At 38.4% G+C, this 19,896-nt stretch overlaps 1 protein-coding gene across 4 annotated transcripts; it reads right to left on the bottom strand.

Annotated features, from left to right (window-relative positions):
• Positions 1-1,733: 1,733 nt before the first annotated feature.
• On the bottom strand, positions 1,734-19,896 carry LOC124124699 (palmitoyltransferase AKR1-like). 4 transcript variants are annotated; one of them, XM_046487924.2, is made up of 4 exons: positions 18,984-19,896; positions 3,394-3,453; positions 2,837-2,923; positions 1,734-2,278 (listed from the first exon to the last, which is right to left on the bottom strand). In XM_046487924.2, the coding sequence occupies exons 1-4, from the start codon at positions 19,228-19,230 to the stop codon at positions 1,875-1,877; spliced, it is 798 nt and encodes a 265-aa protein (XP_046343880.2). In that variant the 5' UTR covers positions 19,231-19,896; the 3' UTR covers positions 1,734-1,874. The 4 variants fall into 4 exon arrangements, with proteins under 4 accessions (XP_046343880.2, XP_046343881.2, XP_048251265.1 ...); XM_046487925.2 differs by having other exon boundaries at positions 2,858-2,923; XM_048395308.1 differs by lacking the exon at positions 3,394-3,453.

Below are 19,896 nucleotides of genomic sequence, written 5' to 3'. Positions count from 1 at the left end.
TTTGGCTTATGTTGCACCATTATTAATGGAGTACTAGCCTTGTGATCAAATGTAATGAAATATTTAAAACATGACACCGTTCTATTTGATGTCATGGCTGGTTTTATATCTTTGACAGCGTCGGAGAAAGACGACAATGGTATTTTGATTAATATATATTTACCTCCCCTAATCACTTTTTACAATTCTTGGAGAAATAAAGTAATTAGTTTAATATCCTGTGATCACAATATTTAGAAAGAGATGAACATTTTATTTGTTTAATACAAAACGAGAGGAATAATTCGTAAATCGTTTGTGACAACGCACACCTGCGAATCGTTAGATATCACTGTTGTGTTTATCAAACGACCTAAAAAAACTATTCCAAGACCAAGACAATTCTCCTGGAAATGTGTGCGTATATTTTAACGCAAAATATCCATTTGGTTAAAGTAATATATTCAGTTTAAGTTTTAAAATAAAATGAAACGGCTATTCAATGAAGTTGTTAATATGAACTTATAATATTGACTTTGACACTCCCAAGTAATTTCTATTGAAAAATATCAAATCATAGCAATGTATCTATTTGTAATTCTCTAATTCTTCCTATAATTCTCTTCTCATGCATATTCTGAACTAATAGACGAATGGATAGCTAAAAAGGGGGAAAATGCTGCACTGTAAAATACGTATTTAGCTTTGTTTACATTTCAAACGAGTGCAGTTTTTCGAGCACAGCGTTGTTTTCACACCTAACTTATTTTGCTTGATTTGATCTCGGCACTTTGTATTGGTGACAGAGACCATGTGTCATTTGATTCTAAAATGTATGAGGAATTCAAGGATGTATGTATCACAGCTGAGTTTGAAATACGCGTAATGTAACAGGCGTCTCATTGCCGGTGGGCTACATGTGAAATGTGATTTTGTAATCACTATCTAATATGGCGGAAAGTTCACAGTATACAAAACTGTGAAGTGTATCTGCGTGTCTGATGTATTTTGAATTTTATTCGACTTCAAAGTGAGGTTTGAAGAGGAGGGAAATATATATCCCTCTGGCATCCTGCCCCTGGGTGAAAAACAACAAATAACCCAAACCCTATCTATAGCTCTGAATTCATCGGGGGAATCTGGTCAGTCGTGAGACGAGAGTGTAAAGAAGGTGTCGCCCGCTGGGAAGTAGCTTGATTGAAATGGTGAAATGGGAGAGAGAAAATAAATATCTCGCCAATCAGAAATATTACTTTTTAAATTTCAGCAGCAATAATATGCAACACATCTCCATTTGTTAATCGATATCGCCCACATGAGGCCTGTGCTGTACTTGCATATGTCGCGAAGCCAGCATTGTGCTGCCCTGTGAATTACCGATATGGTATTTAGCCGAGAAAACAGCAGGCAGCTTTGGTGTTGAGACCTAAGCCGGAATGCCGTGACGTCATCGACAGTGTGACGTCACTGTCATTGTACATTTGGCGCCACGTCAGCTGGGCGAACCTCGTCTCGGTCTGACGTCACCGAGTGCAGCGAGATGTAAACAAACAATTTTTTGTGTGTTTTTTCACGATTAATTACAAACTTATGGCGTAAAACTAACACAGAAACATATGACGACATGCATGAACATATCACGAGGTGCGGTGTTTACATACCAATCACACATCATCTCTATTTACACTCAGTTAACAATTTTCTTACCTGATCATGAGAACTTCCAAACACAACAAATGACAAAATGTCTGACAAAGTTTTTACAAGTTTTATTCATCTCCAAAAACAACAAACAGTTTCACGTAAATAAAGACATATGTACACACGACGACGTGAACGGCACACCACGTCACTGTCAGGTCTCCCCCACCGTCTACACAAACACGACACTGACGTCACTGAGCGCCGCGGGACACGAGGAGATCCGCCACTCGCGTATGTCCCGCGCGTCTCGCCCAGTCGGCCGCCGTCTGCCCGTCGTTGTTCCTGGCGTCGATGTCCACCACGTGCAGAGACAGCACATACTTCACCGTCTCCAAGTCTCCTCCTCCAGCACAGGCCCAGTGAAGGATGTTGTCACCGCCCCCGTCCACCAGTGACACATCGGCCCCTTCACTCACCAGGAGCTCCACCACGTCTCTGTGTCCCCCGTATGCTGCCATCATCACCGGTGTCCAGCTCCACTCTCCCCACCTACAGTTGACGTCCACGCCCTGAGACAGGAGCCGCTTCACCTCCTCCACGTTCCCGGCCCCGCTGGCGACAAAGAGGCCCTTGCAGTCTGCTGGTGATGAAGTCGCTGTAACACAAAGTAAACTCTGTACACTTCCAGACATCTCCGTCATACATCTACATGGTTCACACCTCAACGTGGTGACACGTGACACGGTACGTCATCAACCACTTCCAACATGGCTGACAATACAAGGATCAAGGGGAAGGACGACAGCTGGTTCATGTAATCAAGGATTATGTGGTCAATGTTTAAAATCTTTCTGTCACATCCAGTTGTTGTAACATTATTCTGTGTGTGGCTGGCGAGTGTTAACGTTTGATGGACTGAGCTTTATGAGATGATACTGTCAGTACAGTTGCTGTTTGGAAATATTAGATAGATCTTATAAGACATGACATTGGAGTATGTCAGTCTGTTTGTTTGTTGTTTTACGCCGCACTCAGCAGTAGTCCAGCAATAAGATGGCGGAGTCTGGTACAGACAGACAGTCCAGTGGTTGACAACATGAGCACCGATTGACACAACTGGAATACGATGACATGCAAGACGCAAGTCAGAACCCTCACGGGTCTATACCCCAGCTTGTTAATTGTTGGGGGGATTAAAGTGTGGGCTTTCTACCTGCTGGGTTCTCCCGACTACCCTGTGTAGCAGGCTTTTTTGTGGTCGTCACTGGTGTCCTCGCGGTCTGGCTCGGGTCGCTCGAGGCTGAAACACAGAACATGCTGTTCAGAAAACAATACAGACCACATAAGCATTATACATATCAGATATTCTACAAAGTTTAGGTTTTTAAAATTTTGACTGATGAATACAGTTTCAAAACCATTCATCTTAGTAGAGGTATTATTATAAGGTAGTCTAGCGACTAATAAATCACTCAAACGCCTATCATACATATACAACACAAAATTTGAGATTGCTGTTCATCTGAGCCGCGCGTCTGTACAGGCTTGTTGGATTGAGCCTTATGGTGGTACTGGCAATACAATTGACTTGTTTCAAATTATTAGAATAATAAGAGACTACATTTATCAATTTGTTATTGTAGAGACTGTTCATATGAAGGTTTGATGAGTGAACTTTCAGGCTTATATTTGTCACATGTTGATGTGACCTCATCTCGTACAAAGTTGGACAGTGACAGTATCTACCACCTGCTGGCTTCTCCCACCTACCATGGGTGGTCACTGTCGTCATCTGTGCAGCCCTTTCTCCCTGACTCGAGTTGTTCGAGGCTGAAACACAAAATATGCTGTTCAGTTGGGTTGGGTGAGTTGGGTTTTACAGGTTCTTAGCAATATTCCAGCAATATCTGGGCGGGGAACACTAGACTTGGGCTTTGCACATTGTACCCATGTGGGGGAATCGACCCCAGTTTTTCCGCGCGAAGGGCGAATGCTTTAACCACTAGGCTACCCACCACCCAAAACCCCCATATATGCTGTTCAGAAAACTATATATTGCAGGTAAACATTATAACTACTGGCCTCAGAGAAGCTTTTGCCTTTCAACAAATGTGTGACTTTCAAATTTATTCACTGATGAACTTAACTTATAATACATTTGTTGCAGTAGAGGCTTATTCATATATCATAGCATGGTGACTGACAAATTTTGGAAATCACTTATATTTATTAGATTTAGATTGCTTTTATCACTTCTGAGATATATCTCTTCTCTTGGTTGAAGTTGCAGGAACTGAATATATTGTTATTTTGTTGTCATAATAATATAATCATACAACATACAACAAAAATGAACATTACTACATCAGCGATAGAAATTGGCACTCGTCCTATATTCCTTGCCAAACATCCCAATAGTTCAGATATCATAACGACTAGGCTAGTAGACATATGTCATTCTTTAGGGTTTTATATGTTACCATTATGAGGACTAAGGACTAAACATGTTAGTTTATATTGCTGTACACAGAATACACAGAATATGTGCATTTATTATTTTGGAACTTTACAACATGGTATTACATCAGCTACCTACCCTTAATTCCCAATTATGGAATGATTAGTATTTTAGTCTGACTTCGTTAGTTGTGGGTGGAATCGTTATGACAATGAAATGGTCCCCGCAAGTTGGTGCGTTGTTGCATAATATCTGCATTTGAGTATCAATACTGTGAATAGCAAACCTTCTTCGCTCATACAGGTCAAATACTGAACATTGTTTTCTAATTTTCATTGCCTGCTATGTTATTACTACTGCATATTTAAATAATACTCAGGTATTTGTTGGGAGTGAGAATCGATGCACACCCTTATATATATTTTGACCAGGATATGACGCCCACCAGTGTAATTCTGGAGGAAAATATATTTCTCGTGCATTTCAACGTCTGTGGACAATGGGCATTTTACACAATTGTTACATCGTCAAATCGACAACTGTCTTGATGGTTTCTCTGGGTCCATATTGCCTTTGCCAATTGATGATAACAGGCTACTAAATGTAGAGTGCTGCGACCTATCGTAAATTATTTGTTGTTCCAAGTGACTTTGCTTGATGTTTTAGTCCCCACCCTCCCCAATACAAACACTCTCTTAACTAGACTTAGAAACTGGTGCATTTTACGTCGTTTGGTGTCTCGGACTACACAGTATTACAAACGTCGATATACAACATGCTACAGATTAATATTTCAGTGATGACATTTTCTTGATGATATACAATCAATGTAAAATAGCAACAGGTCTACTTGACTACGCGCGTGTGCAACAGAGTAGTAATTCAGTGTCAGGAAAACCATTTGCAACACTGTCATAATTCAGCATTCCGAGCGATGCGGCAGTACATTCATCACAGATCAGCTTACTATCTGAGGCAGAAACTGTCGCCGGCACTACTTGATGTTTGATACGGTGTTTGGTTGTGTAAAGAAGGGAATAAACATGTGGCTCTATAAAGTGATAAGACTGAAATGCCAATTGCCCGTGTGACATTCGCCAAATTGTTTTCGCATTTAACGTCCGTTCTAACTTAGTCATAAAATAATGAGAATCATGCACATTTTCTCTTATATATTCTACATTTCCTTGCAATTCTTCAAAAACAATGCAAAAATACATTTGTTCCTGATAATATTTTCCGGATTCGAAGAACAAAGCTGCAGTCCTTGAGTGTAAAAATAATATGGCTGACACATTTGGCCGTTCTATGATGCAGGACAACGTTTTAAAAATATGAGCGAAAAAACACATCCGACACTTGACTGAACAGATTTAGAATCATCTCATATAGTCTTCAGTCCCAGTTGTAAATAATTGTTATTAGTTCAGAGATCAAACTTACAAGCATATATTATGCAATATACTGATTAAAATAGAACAAGCTTTTCAGTTGAAACGAGGTATGAATGTTTACATCCAGACGTTTGTTATCCCCGGTGACAGGCTAAACAAACGTCTGGTTGTAGGCCTAAAGATTGTGTGAAGCAAGCACCTGATTCCTTCAAAATGTATTCTGTTGTACATCAATCTTAAAATATTTACAATGTTTGTTTCATTTAATTTCCTAACAAAATTCTGAAGTACAAGCGGAAAACTTACCCACCGTTTACGTCCTAACACGAGTGACACGTCCCACTGCCAGTCAAGGAACGCAAGAAACGCCTTGACTGGCGAAGGGGCGAGCTATGACGTCAGTGTGACGTGTATGGTTAGGAGCATGGCATAGTTTGGCGCTCGGCTGCTTGTGCCGATCACTCTAAGATAATACAGTGTGGAGTGATACTAGATCTTACTACCGCCTTACCATATTTCGTTTCAGATTGCATGTTGAGGTAAAAAAATAAGCCTTCTTCATTGGTTAAAGAAATATACCTCATCATCGTGCGTAAAATATGTCTTTATTTATATTCTAAGATGCTTTGCTAAAAGATCAAAGGCACCGACTATACTTTATCCTGCGACAAAGCATTGTGTCGGCGTGAAGATCCGGGGTAGAATAGGTCTTGAGCAACCCATGCTTGCCGAAAATGGTGACTATGCCTGTCGTAAGAGGCGACTAACGGTATCGGGTGGTCAGGCTCGTTTACTTGGTTGATGCATGTCATCGATCCCAATTGCGTGGATCGATGTTCATGATATTAATCACTGGATTGTCTGGTCCAGATTCGATTATTTACAGACCGCCGTCATTTAGCTGGAATATTGCTGAGTGCGGGATGGCCCAGTCGTCTAAGGCGCCGCAATTCGCTGTGCAGAGTTGCGTCCCTTGGGCACGCCAGAAACCTATGATTGTAGGTTCGAATCCCGGTTCGCCCCGATTATGTTTCTAGGTTTGTCAGCACCCACCGTGCTCGTGGGTTTCACCAAAGTGGTAAACTTCTGAGACCTGCATCACTTCGGGCTTTCCTCCCACATTAAGCTGACACGCCGCGATATAACTGGAATACTGTTAAAAGCGGCGTTAAACACAACTCATTGACTGACTGAGTTACGCAGCTTCAGTCGGCGTCGTTCATTATCAAACCTGTTTTCGTATCCTTGCCAAATCCAGTCGCGTGATGTGCGTCCTGGAGGGAATGGTCCGACGACCGTTCATCCTTCCGAGACATTCATGTGCTGGCGCACACTCATACAAGGTTTGATACTCACATGAACTTTACTAAGCTTTAGTCCATCCATGAATACACCATTAACACCATTAACTGGACAGGACAGGCTCGTCATCGAATAGGCAACTGGAGTGACCGAGGTTCGACTCGATCTATTGACTGTTACGTAACGACTCCATCTATTGACTGTAAGATTGTTTGTATCGGATAATTACCGATAACAACTGACCAGTTACTTAACCTTATCACAAGCAAACACAGCACCGTAAGCTATCGCGACGATAGCCACCATTTTGAATGTTGAATGTCTGAAACATTTCGGCCACTGACAAAGTGATGAAGTGTTGCCTTGTCGCTGTTACATTTCGTATTGCTTATATTCAAAATCTTTACTGAACATGAAATTTGACCGTAAATGAATGCGCTCAGGTATTTAACTCGGTCACAACAATAACACATGTGCATACTTAAGTCTGTAAAGTAGGAGCTAAATCTGTGGGCTAAAGACTCGTTGGTTATCTCAAGTTTGATGTGGTAAGCATATAAACATCATCCACACATTATTGGGAAATATGATCTTTATAATTTATCGATAAAGGATCGTCAAAAAGGATATGCTGAATGACTATTATTTCGCGCCGCTTTTAACAGTATTTCGGTTTTACCACGGTGTGTCAGCTTGATGTAGGAGGAACATCCGCTGGGATTCGGCGATCTCTTCACGGCGAACTGCGCCGCCTAAAACGACTGGGCCAAACGTGAAATGAAAAAGATTGTTCTTTCTTGTCTGTCTGTCCCTTTGTATAGATAAGATAACTATATTTACGGGACTAAATGTTGTTCAACTGGACTCTCCTAAAAGAGTCAATATTATTCTGCTTTGTCTCTTAGTGGGTAAGCCAGCTAGCTATACAGGTGTACGGAACGGTATCTATACCTGCTATATACCAGTTAACAGAATATTTATCTATGTCTACAGAGCGTTAGAAACCCCTTGACAATGCGGTTCTGACAATTCAATCAGGAAGACGAGTAATTTTAAAATGGAACTCGGAAAGGTGGCAATGTTTCATCTTGTGTAGTTATTCTGCGCCGGAACCTTCGGCGTCTGTGATATAACAACTATAACTCCTGTATCCATGATCAGAATCTATATTCCTGTAGAGCGTTTGAAACATATAGACAGTGCTGTATAACTTTTTTCTTCCGTCTTATCAGAAAAACAGTTATTTTGAAAGGGACTCAGGACGGTGGCAAGTTTGCTTTCAAAATCCTTATCCGTATTCTGAATCAAAATTTATTTAAATTATTGGAATGACCATGTGCATGGGGTGTTGGGGTTGTGGGCTGAAGAAGTCGTGAATGCCGATGATGTGTATGATGATGGAGGCGATGGACATCGATGTTGAAAATGATCAGCCTGCATGTGAAGCGTCTGTTGGTGCACAGTGTTGGGTCAAGTACATGTACGGCGGAAGGATATGTGCTGTTCAGTTTCCGTCTATGACTTGTCACAGTTTTGTGTTACTTCGCGTCCTCCGCCGTGATACTGCTGGAATATTGCCAAAAGCATCCTCACTCACTCCGCGTGTCATACAAAGATACCTTTCACAGATATGTCAGGCACTGTTATCACACTGACGTCGGATTTTCATTCATGCTTCAAACTAATTTTCTACACTAATGTTCCCTAATAACTCCTTCACAAACATAAAAACTTGTGTTCCGGGTTGGGGACCCACTTACTGACATCTATCCCCCTATGTCTGTATTCCAGTATGGAATTAATTATTCGTACTCTTGGGGCGCTATTAAAGCTGAATGCATGTATTTGGTGATAAATGTCCCCGTTTAGCAAAATGTCTATATAAATGGTTAACCAAATCAACGCCAAATGAAAATGGCAGACAACATTCCATGCAACTAGGCCTAATGTATATAGCACGAAAACAAAACTATTGTGTCTGTATCATAATTCTCCACGGGACAACTGCCATTCCAAGGAACCATCTGTCAATGTATACTATAGATCACGCTTTTACTTTGTGTTTTTCCACCTGATCAAGGTTAGACCAAGTGATGAAACTAGACCCGTGACTGCAAATGCATAAATTGACAATGCAAGTGATTAACCAATCTAGATTATCCGCCGAAACAGATTCAATTTTGGATATAGAGGGCAAATGGAGGTAAAAAAATGTGAATGACCACTGAAAATCAGTGATGACACCAGGTGTTCGCGAAAAGGATGAGCATGTCCTGACCTACGGTTAGCGCCCGCACTGTATGGCGGCATAAGCCCTTACCGCAATAAAATATTCTCCCTTGAACAGCTTGTTTTTTCAACTATATGAAATAGTATTCTAATAAATCTATGGGATGCGTGGGTAATGGAAATAATAATAGTTGAAAGTAAACCCTATGTTTACATGCCCAGTTAACTCTTTGCCGACATGCTCAGTAAGGCCTATGTTGACATGTCCTGTAAACCCTATCTCGACATGCTCTGTAAACCCTATCTCGACATGCTCTGTAAGCCGTATGGTGACATGGCCTGTGAACCGTATCTCGACATGCTCTGTCACAAGAAAAAATACCCATATATACAAAATATACAATTTTGTATATTTGATATTTCCAAAATATACAATTTTGTATAGTTGGTATTTCCAAAATATACAATTTTGTATATATGGTTAGATTTTACCACTGCTTCATTCAATTTCCTCACCTCTTATAGAATGTTTCACATAATGTGGTTGCAAAGTTTACTAATGATACCGAACAGTATAATCATTGCATGTGACAATAATGCTTTAATACTATTTTCATTATGACAACTATATGATGTTATGAAATAATTTGTATTTCGTTATGTTTTACAGATCTTAATAACAGTTTGATCAATATAAAATGCGTACGCCAGCAACAAGTAGTTGAAAGTAGTTTTAAACATTGATGTTTATCGTTCCAAAGCTCTGTTCTCCAGCTCAGTTCATCTTTGTTTACGAGAACGTTTTTAATATGGGCAATTTTCTTCTTTCGGGACATTGGAGCAGTCATAATATTCATAACATCATAAATATTAAGATTACAGGCAATTTTAACAACTTTAGTACTCCATGAACTTTTACATAGTAACCATTTTCTTCATCAAAGCGTTACAAGTACTGTTATTAAATCTTGGGGTAGTCTAAAAACATTAGCATGTAATGTAACAAACGGGGAGGAGAGACCCATGTCTCCATTAGTGGCTATACATGGAGGTACCGTTACTAACACCAAGAAATAATTTACCGGCTCTATTTTGGATTAGATTAACGTTTTATCCTCATATACCAGAGCCATAGAACATTACCGGCTCAACAAGACTTTCATACAGTTTCATAAAAAACATCATAAGACATACACCCAACAGAATAAGACAAAGCATGGCTGGCAGAATTGTACAACTCTTTCACAGTTTCACATATCTAGATGCTCGTCAACCCGTAGTCCCAGATAACGATATGATTCTACATAGACCAGTGTTTGCCCAGCGAAGAGGAATCTGGTTAATCTGTATCACTTAACGAGTGGTGAATAGCTTACTCTGCCCACAGTCGAGAGCAGCACAGTAATTAGTAGTTTAGACCAGGCGAATACACTGGTCACACTTGACTGGTCTGTCTGATGATTCGGTCACCTGCCAAATGGGATGTCTGACAATTGGGTGTGAACCTTACAGAGGAAGTTATTTTATGAATGCGTCACGTGTTTCAAAAGAGATGACCATTATCTAAGTGAAATACTTCTGAGATCATAAAGGACATAACATTTAATAAAGTGAAATTCATTTTCGACAAACTTTTATGAACAATTTTAAAACAGTGCGGGCAGATTCTATTTTCTAAAAGGTTTGGGGGGGTGTAAATCGTCCTGTTTCGATCCAGATCTCAAACTAGCTAAAATGCGACGGTGGTCCCTGTATTTAAAACATAAGGAGCAACAACGTTACGATCATGAAAGTTCTTAATGTATTGCCCTTAACGTTATGTTTATCGTTCCAAAGCTTTGTTCTCCAGCTCAGTTCATCTTTGTTTACGAGAACGTTTTTAATATGGGCAATTTTCTTCTTTCGGGACATTGGAGCAGTCATAATATTCATAACATCATAAATATTAAGATTACAGGCAATTTTAACAACTTAAGTACTCCATGAACTTTTACATAGTAACCATTTTCTTCATCAAAGCGTTACAAGTACTGTTATTAAATCTTGGGGTAGTCTAAAAACATTAGCATGTAATGTAACAAACGGGGAGGAGAGACCCATGTCTCCATTAGTGGCTATACATGGAGGTACCGTTACTAACACCAAGAAATAATTTACCGGCTCTATTTTGGATTAGATTAACGTTTTATCCTCATATATCAGAGCCATAGATCATTACCGGCCCAACAAGACTTTCATACAGTTTCATAAAAAACATCATAAGACATACACCCAACAGAATAAGACAAAGCATGGCTGGCAGAATTGTACAACTCTTTCACAATTTCACATATCTAGATGCTCGTCAACCCGTAGTCCCAGATAACGATATGATTCTACATAGACCAGTGTTTGCCCAGCGAAGAGGAAACTGGTTAATCTGTATCACTTAACGAGTGGTGAATAGCTTACTCTGCCCACAGTCGAGAGCAGCACAGTAATTAGTAGTTTAGACCAGGCGAATACACTGGTCACACTTGACTGGTCTGTCTGATGATTCGGTCACCTGCCAAATGGGATGTCTGACAATTGGGTGTGAACCTTACAGAGGAAGTTATTTTATGAATGCGTCACGTGTTTCAAAAGAGATGACCATTATCTAAGTAAAATACTTCTAAGATCATAAAGGACATAACATTTAATAAAGTGAAATTCATTTTCGACAAACTTTTATGAACAATTTTAAAACAGTGCGGGCAGATTCTATTTTCTAAAAGGTTTGGGGGGGTGTAAATGGTCCTGTTTCGATCCAGATCTCAAACTTGCTAAAATGCGACGGTGGTCCCTGTATTTAAAACATAAGGAGCAACAACGTTACGATCATGAAAGTTCTTAATGTATTGCCCTTAACGTTATGTTTATCGTTCCAAAGCTCTGTTCTCCAGCTCAGTTCATCTTTGTTTACGAGAACGTTTTTAATATGGGCAATTTTCTTCTTTCGGGACATTGGAGCAGTCATAATATTCATAACATCATAAATATTAAGATTACAGGCAATTTTAACAACTTTAGTACTCCATGAACTTTTACATAGTAACCATTTTCTTCATCAAAGCGTTACAAGTACTGTTATTAAATCTTGGGGTAGTCTAAAAACATTAGCATGTAATGTAACAAACGGGGAGGAGAGACCCATGTCTCCATTAGTGGCTATACATGGAGGTACCGTTACTAACACCAAGAAATAATTACGGGCTCTATTGTGGATTAGATTAATGTTTTATCCTCATATACCAGAGCCATAGAACATTACCGGCTCAACAAGACTTTCATACAGTTTCATAAAAAAATATCATAAGACATACACCCAACAGAATAAGACAAAGCATGGCTGGCAGAATTGTACAACTCTTTCACAGTTTCACATATCTAGATGCTCGTCAACCCGTAGTCCCAGATAACGATATGATTCTACATAGACCAGTGTTTGCCCAGCGTAGAGGAATCTGTTTAATCTGGTTAATCTGACTGTTGGAATATTATCTATGCATTATCCTGTCTAAAAATCTAGATATATTTACAATATCATGTATGCATTTTTGAATCATTGTATTCCGGAGTGGTCTTCATATAAACTTCTTGACCAATCCGCTTCATGTACATTTTCAGAAAAAATAACATAACATGGGAATACCGTTCGAATTGAGCCTCGCTCAATTTCCCTGTGCGCTGTGATGTTTTATTTATTTTTTTTAAATGAAAATTTTACAGGGACTAGCTGTGCTACCACACATGTTAAACCATTTTTACAGTTTTGTCTAATTTTAGCGATAATGAAAACTGAGTAGAGATAAGATATATTGATGAACAACGTCTTTATTACAGTTAGGAGCGACGCTTAGGTGTATGTTGTAACACCATTATCAAGCAAGTGATGTTGTTCATCCACAGATCTTATCCTCTCTCAATACTCCAACTCCTAAATTCCTCGCAAAGAAGATAATGATACTTGTTTTGAATCTTGCCATCGTACAAAATATTCTTCGCACAGTATTCAAGAAACAATGTAATATTAATATCATACTACGCCATCAATATATGTTGTGCAATATTTGAGAGGTTGGCGCCTGTCGGGACGGTGTGAGATGCTAAAACTGTTCTTGTATAGTCTAGTATCCTTTGGCTAGTGACAGCTACCACTGTTTATTCCCATTCAAGTTGCTAACGGTGTTTCATCTAAACAGTATTATGGGAACGGAAATTAAAACATTTCTTCATTCGTTATGCTACCATTTTTGAATATATGTCCATGAGATTAATCTGTTCATTTTTCCGTATTTTTATTACGGAACTTATAGCTTTGTGTGGCACAAACGATCAAATAGTAAGATGACTACAATTAAAGGGCATTAATAACGAGAGGCTGTTCACATATATGTACATCATATATGTATCACGCGAATCATTTCTGATTTTACTCGACGTAAGAGCTAGAAACGTTACCTACTTCCGGCGCAGCGGTTCTAGATGTTGGCGCTATCTAGATTGGGTCCCTGACACATGCAGCTCTATTTGATGGGTGTATTGTACTTAATAAGCTGAACTTTTATAAATCTATTTTTTGCAAATATATACTGGTCACTCCAACTAATCATTGTTACTAAAATATATAGGATTGTTGTCTATAACGTGTCCATTCGTATGTCTGTTTTACGTCTGTTCTACTAATTATTGACACTAAGAAACTCGTATAATTTTTTAAATCATTACTAAACGTGTTGTACTTGTCTACATCTGAATTGAAAAGTGGGAGAAAAGTTGCTTACGGTATTTTGCCGCCTTTGATTGTTCTGATGATCAAGATGACAACGTCAAAATCTAAGTGTTCAGGAGTCGATGAGGATTCAGGAGTTTTTGAATCGATGCAGAATCAAGGTTGGGGGTTATTATAGGCCTAATAGTGCACCACGTGATTTATGTCCAGGCCCCCGTGACATGCAGTTGTCATGTGACATGTAATTAACTAATTGAATTGCAAAAACAATTCCGACAGCAAATAACCGCATCCACAACAACAATGCGTGGATGCAAAGAAAGAAACCATTTTAAACCCCTTTCTGTATATTTGTATTTGTATTCCTTTCTGAAACTATCATTCTACAAACAGTTGTGTTCACCGCCCATTGTGATACTTCTACTTAAGAAAATAAAAAAGGATGTTTATTTAGTCATTTGACATGCGTTCATTGTAAACAAGGATTAGTGTGAAAGGATTACTAAGTTTGTCATCCAGTATAATGCACTTCCTCGATTAGCATAATTAGAACAGAGTTTGTAATTAGTTATATCCTGACTCCAGTTAACCAAGGCAGCTACATCAGTTGTGATTTATGAATTTGTGGAATCTTAATGAAAATAACGACCGCCTGTCACAAAAATGCAAACGAACATTGAACACGCACAGTTGCAGATTTTCCTTTCGTACATTTGAGGGTGAACGAAGCCGTGCAAGATGCTTTACAGCGATTTGTCTTCAGAACACATATTGAGCTCAGGTAAGTTTATTAATGATGATATTTTCATCCATTCATAGATATGGCGATCATGAGCGCTGACACTATATGTATTCGCAATAGAACATTTGGAAGACTAGACACAAATTGAGTCACAATATGACAACATCAAATCAAAGAATTTGTTTAATGCAACAGATTTAAGGCATTGAAATTGTACATTATTATAAAATACATGAGTGTCGCTACGTCTCATGTCAAATACATCAATGAATTCTTTATAAAAAAAATTAATTTAATATTACTATGAATTTATAGCTAAAATTATGGAGTCTTGCATGTCGAGCCAACAAACTATAGTACATATTATTCACCTTGGAATTTCTGTTTACTGTGCTTCCGGTGGGGTCAACCCTATTCCCAAAATGGACAGTTCCAAATACTACTGCATAAAATATTAATGCCAATTTGGAGAAAATTACCAAATGAATGAATGCAAGTAAAACTTAATCCAGGGAAAAAGAAAACTGTTCAATATCACGTCAAAGTGTGCCCAAGTGCAAAACCTAATCTTAAAATGAAAGGACTTTGGTATTAATATTTCAGTCAGATTATGATATTGGCGAGTTAACGAGGTAAGCCCTATGATTAATTGTCTTAAATACCTTTCTGGTGTCCACCGCCGTGAACCATACTCAATCACTCAGATAAATAACCCCTTTTACATAAGTCATGAACAAGCATATATATATTGCCAATATTTTGCTCCCATGTTTTGGATAATTGTACCAAAGAAAAAGAATTAATCCTAGAATGTCTACACATTAATGTATTACGGACGCTGAAATAATGCCGATGAGACGTTAATTTTTACCTCGCCCACTCACTGATTACGGACTATTTGTGGGCCAATAAGAGGTACAAGCCACGTGAAAATGTAGAGTGAGACCAACGTAGCCATTACACCTTTTTACAAGATGGAAAACATCTTTGCTGTTAGTGATTACATATAAAGAAATCTAACCAATTCACAGGCTATACGTTGTAGAACTGAATGCAAGTCATTCCTACCTGATACCATTAATAATTGGAATAGTCACCCGAAAAAGAGGATTATTAAACTTAGACAATGTTATATTCAGTTAAGCCATGATACCAGATTTTGTCACTTTAAACTTCCATCGGCTTAAAAAACACATCTCAGATAACACATCATGCATGCTCTTGTGGCTGTCACAATGGTACACTGCATTAATTTTTACACATGCCCCAACTACAATATATTTAGAAACGATTCTATTCTAAAGGTTAAGTGAGTTTCTAATCAGTGGTTTATTGGAAACAATTTGAACAGTGCCTAATTTAGCTATTTTGAAATCGGCCATGTACATCCGACGTTCGGGTGGATTTGCACATATATAATAACTAGTAGTAAGACTTAATACATACTTTGAGACACGTATTAAAGAGTTAAATAACTTTTCTTAGCAAACCCCTTTCCATCAACCGCACTGTTGACCTATCTTTTTTGTTCTGTTTTGATGTATTGATGTATTATTTAATACAATATGTATATCTCCCTTCATCCCAATGTTAATAAAAGGAAGCTTGGTGGGGACTTTTGGGATATAAGAAATGAATACAGACTGCCATATTGTCTGAATGTCTTAACAATCACCGGGTGTGACCACGTAGACAGGATATCATTCGGGTTTCTCATAATTACTCCATGAGCATGCTTGGTATTGTAGCTTGGGGATATTAAATGTAAGTTTGTTATCAGAGGAGATTGATAGTGAACTTTTAGTACCAGTTAGATATGATATCTATATGACTTCTTTCTGTTTGACAAAGGATTAAGGGTATATGTGTGGGTAATCCTTCCACGCTGATGAAAGAAAGTCACTCTACTAGTTCATGTAATCTACGTCAAATAAGATCAGAACACATGCATTATTGCAACATACTCAGGATACCAATAACAACGAAATGTACAAATTAACAAACATGATCAATATTATTATTACATGTTAATGCCATGTATGTAAATATAGCTATATAAACATATGTTAAATTTTTCAGCTTGTGTGAAGTCGTCCATAAATACAAGAAAACGTATATTTTCCCAAAATTATATTACCCTCAAAAGGGCAATTATATTCACGTTACATTTTTTCAGTCTCTTTTTTAATTCGAATGACGTAACATTTATGTTACTTTGATTTTATTAGACCCATGTTGTTGTTACAGACCCAGGGATTGACTAGGTTCATTACATGTCATAAAAGTGCCGGGACATAATATGGTGGCAATACATTCTCTAATTAACACCTGTCACAAAGGGACGGGCAATTTGGGTTTGTCCTCAGGGAATGTGTTATGCAATTTGTGTATTCATGAAATAACATTCAACAAATTATGTACATGGTCCTGTGATGTAGGATTGATGCATTCGTACTTTTTATAAATAAATGAATTGCATTTTTTTTCTTAACCGTGTGCGAAATACGCATAATGTCGGAAAGCGCAAGTTAAATACTGACTTCATCCCAAAATAAATCACAAACCCTTTCTTATAATTTGTATATTATTCTATATTTTAATTATGTAAATCACGTTCCTGTCACTTTTAAAGTAGAATACGTTAGTCACTCAACCAATTCCATTATTATTTTCCCAAAGATCAAAGATTAAAGCAGTTATCAAGATTTATTTTCATATCTTTAAAAATACTTAATCTTTACATTGAAACTGCCATCATGATGTATTATTATTATTATTATTTTTACTATTATTATTGATGTACATATGGTTTGCACCCAACCATGCGCGTGCCAAATTATACAGCGTCAAGCTTTTAGAGCGCCAACTAAGTTTTCCAAAGTAGAAATTAAGCCAAATGAATATATATCAAGTTTCCTTTTGCTAGAACATATGCATGCTGTTGTGTTTTTTCAAGGTAATCTTCGTTCTCGCATTGATAACAATATTTAAAGAACAAGTATTATAAAATATAATACGGGAATATATTACGCACGTTATTTACGCATCCGGTTGCTCATAATACAATTTTCCCCAAGGACTACCGTTTTACAAAACGCGATTTTCCGCGTTTCCGCCGAGATTTCACATTATAACAATGTATATCTACAATGAAACCGACAGCTCAGAACAAACCAAATTCAACACTTTTAAGTAGTGATAAAATAGTTTTCATCCTCTGTGCAATCCACTCTGTTGGCATATGTGCACGAGAGCATGTTACAAAACACATCGCGGCCTCCCCGTAAAACAAATCCAAGCTCAAACACTTTCAATACAGAAGTTACCGCCAAAGCAATCGCCCCCGACAGCTAATCCCCTCTGTGCATTTGACCATAAAGTCTACTCACATACCAAGCACCGCGCCAGGAAAAGTACCAGACGCCTCAACCGCCCACCCGTCAATATCATTGCAAGGACAGTATGTACTCCCGCTAACAGTGTGGAGTACTAATTAAACCTTCCAGTAATGTTACCCGCCACTAAATCAGTTTTTTGTAACTTGCTGATACTATTTTGCACATACAAAGCATTTATAGAGCAATACATAGCAATTATCCTCCTTTACCAACATATACAAAGAAACACAGTGCTCAACTTAAAACACTTCAATTTGCACATATATCATAATTATACACAAATACACAAATAATTATCTCCCTTTACCAATATATACAAACAAAACAAATTTGGATACACCATATATACAAATTTGTATATTTTGTATATGTCATATATACAAACTTGTATATTTTGTATATATCATCTTTCCAATCTTGTATATCCTTTGGAAATATCATCTTTCCAAAGGATATACAAGCTTGTATATATGGATTTTTTTTGCAGTGTGTAAACCCTATCTCGACATGCTCTGTAAGCCGTATGTTGACATGGCCTGTGAAACGTATCTCGACATGCTCTGTAAGGCCTATGTTGACATGTCCTGTAAACCCTATCTCGACATGCTCTGTAAGGCCTATGTTGACATGCCCCCTAAGCCCCATGAAAACATATGCTGACATGCCAAGCAGACCCTATGTCGACATGTTGACACGCCCTATAAGCCCAATGATGCCATGCTCTGTAAGCCCCAATGTTGCCATGCCCTGTAAACCTCATGTTGACATGCCCTGTAAACCCTATGTCGATATGCTCTGTACGTCATACGTTAACATACACTGTTAACCCATTTTTTTAAATGAGCTTAATTCACGGTCTCCACGTTTGAACATAGAATGTTCAGACACATTTTTAAAGGCAGAAGGCATATCCTTTGCATGCATTCGATATATTGTTTGAAATTCATGACATACATTTATCTTTTTTTTCAAAGGAAATAATATATTTCATGCATCTATCGCATGGCATGTTAAGAGAGACGGTTGTAAATTAAGCAACACAGCCGTTTCCATAATCATAAGAAATCTCTGCTAAAAGTCTCACCTCCTGCAGCACCAGGAAACATAGGGGGCGATGTGGTGAATGGCACTTGCGTCATGGAGGATGTAGACAGCGACGTTTCATTAACATCGTTCTCTTCAATCCCTTCTCTCATCACAAAGCTTGTATTCAGTGCCATCATGTCCTCCGTAAGAACAGTGATTCTTTGTTTTGAGTCATGCAGATCATCAATGGTCTGATTTAATTGATTGTTTAAACTATGAATGTCAGTACTGAACTTTTGCTGCATTTGCCGCAAGCCCACCCTGCATGATTGGTTATCATTGTTATCTATTGTCGTTCAAGCGCTTGACTCATCTTCACACAACTTGTATTCAGTGTCATCAGATCCTGTCTGAGAACAGTGTTCACAATCTTTGCATCATGAAGACCAGCTTCCGTCTCATTCAGCTGCAGCTGTAAACTATGGATGTCGTGGGTCAGCTCGTCACGTAGTTTTACAAAACTCTCTTTGAAAGTGTCTCTCTCCCGTTCAACGTGTCTGAACTGTTGTGTTACTGCCTGAAGTTGTGTCTTTGTGTTGTGTACACTTGCCTTCAGGCTGTTGACTTCGTCCAGAACACGTCCGCTAATCATATCTTCAATGTAACCTTTTTTCAGGATGTCAGTTATCGCTTGTTTCACTAGACCCTCCATCAAGGCAGGAATAAACGTGCTAGTCAGATTCTCTTTCAGTGATGACCCTAAAATGCTAACTTTATAATTCATTTCAGTCTCAAGATTAACAGCTGTATGTTTCCATGCGTTGATCTCTCCCTCTAGTAGGTTCAGTCGGCCATTGAAAGCTGTCAAACTGGTGTCAGCATGTACGACACTGACACCACACAAGCACACAAGACCGATGACTATTACTGTTGATACCGTCTCCATGGCGCAGTTTACTGTATACGGCTGC

Source organism: Haliotis rufescens, unplaced genomic scaffold (genome assembly GCF_023055435.1).
Source record: "Haliotis rufescens isolate VD_foot unplaced genomic scaffold, xgHalRufe1.0.p SCAF_14, whole genome shotgun sequence".
Lineage (NCBI taxonomy): Eukaryota > Metazoa > Mollusca > Gastropoda > Lepetellida > Haliotidae > Haliotis > Haliotis rufescens.
Note: the sequence above shows the minus strand (reverse complement) of the source record. Positions and strands in the feature narration are given on the sequence as shown.

Bases quoted from the DNA above. Each gene is read 5' to 3' on its own strand.
- LOC124124699 (XM_046487924.2), bottom strand. From the start codon at position 19,230: ATGCAGCAAAAGTTCAGTACTGACATTCATAGTTTAAACAATCAATTA. The intron at 3,454-18,983 runs GTGAGACTTTTA...TTTGTGTTTCAG, and splicing joins GTTTCCTGGTGCTGCAGGAG to CCTCGAACAACTCGAGTCAG. The intron at 2,924-3,393 runs GTAGGTGGGAGA...TCTGTGTTTCAG, and splicing joins GACGACAGTGACCACCCATG to CCTCGAGCGACCCGAGCCAG.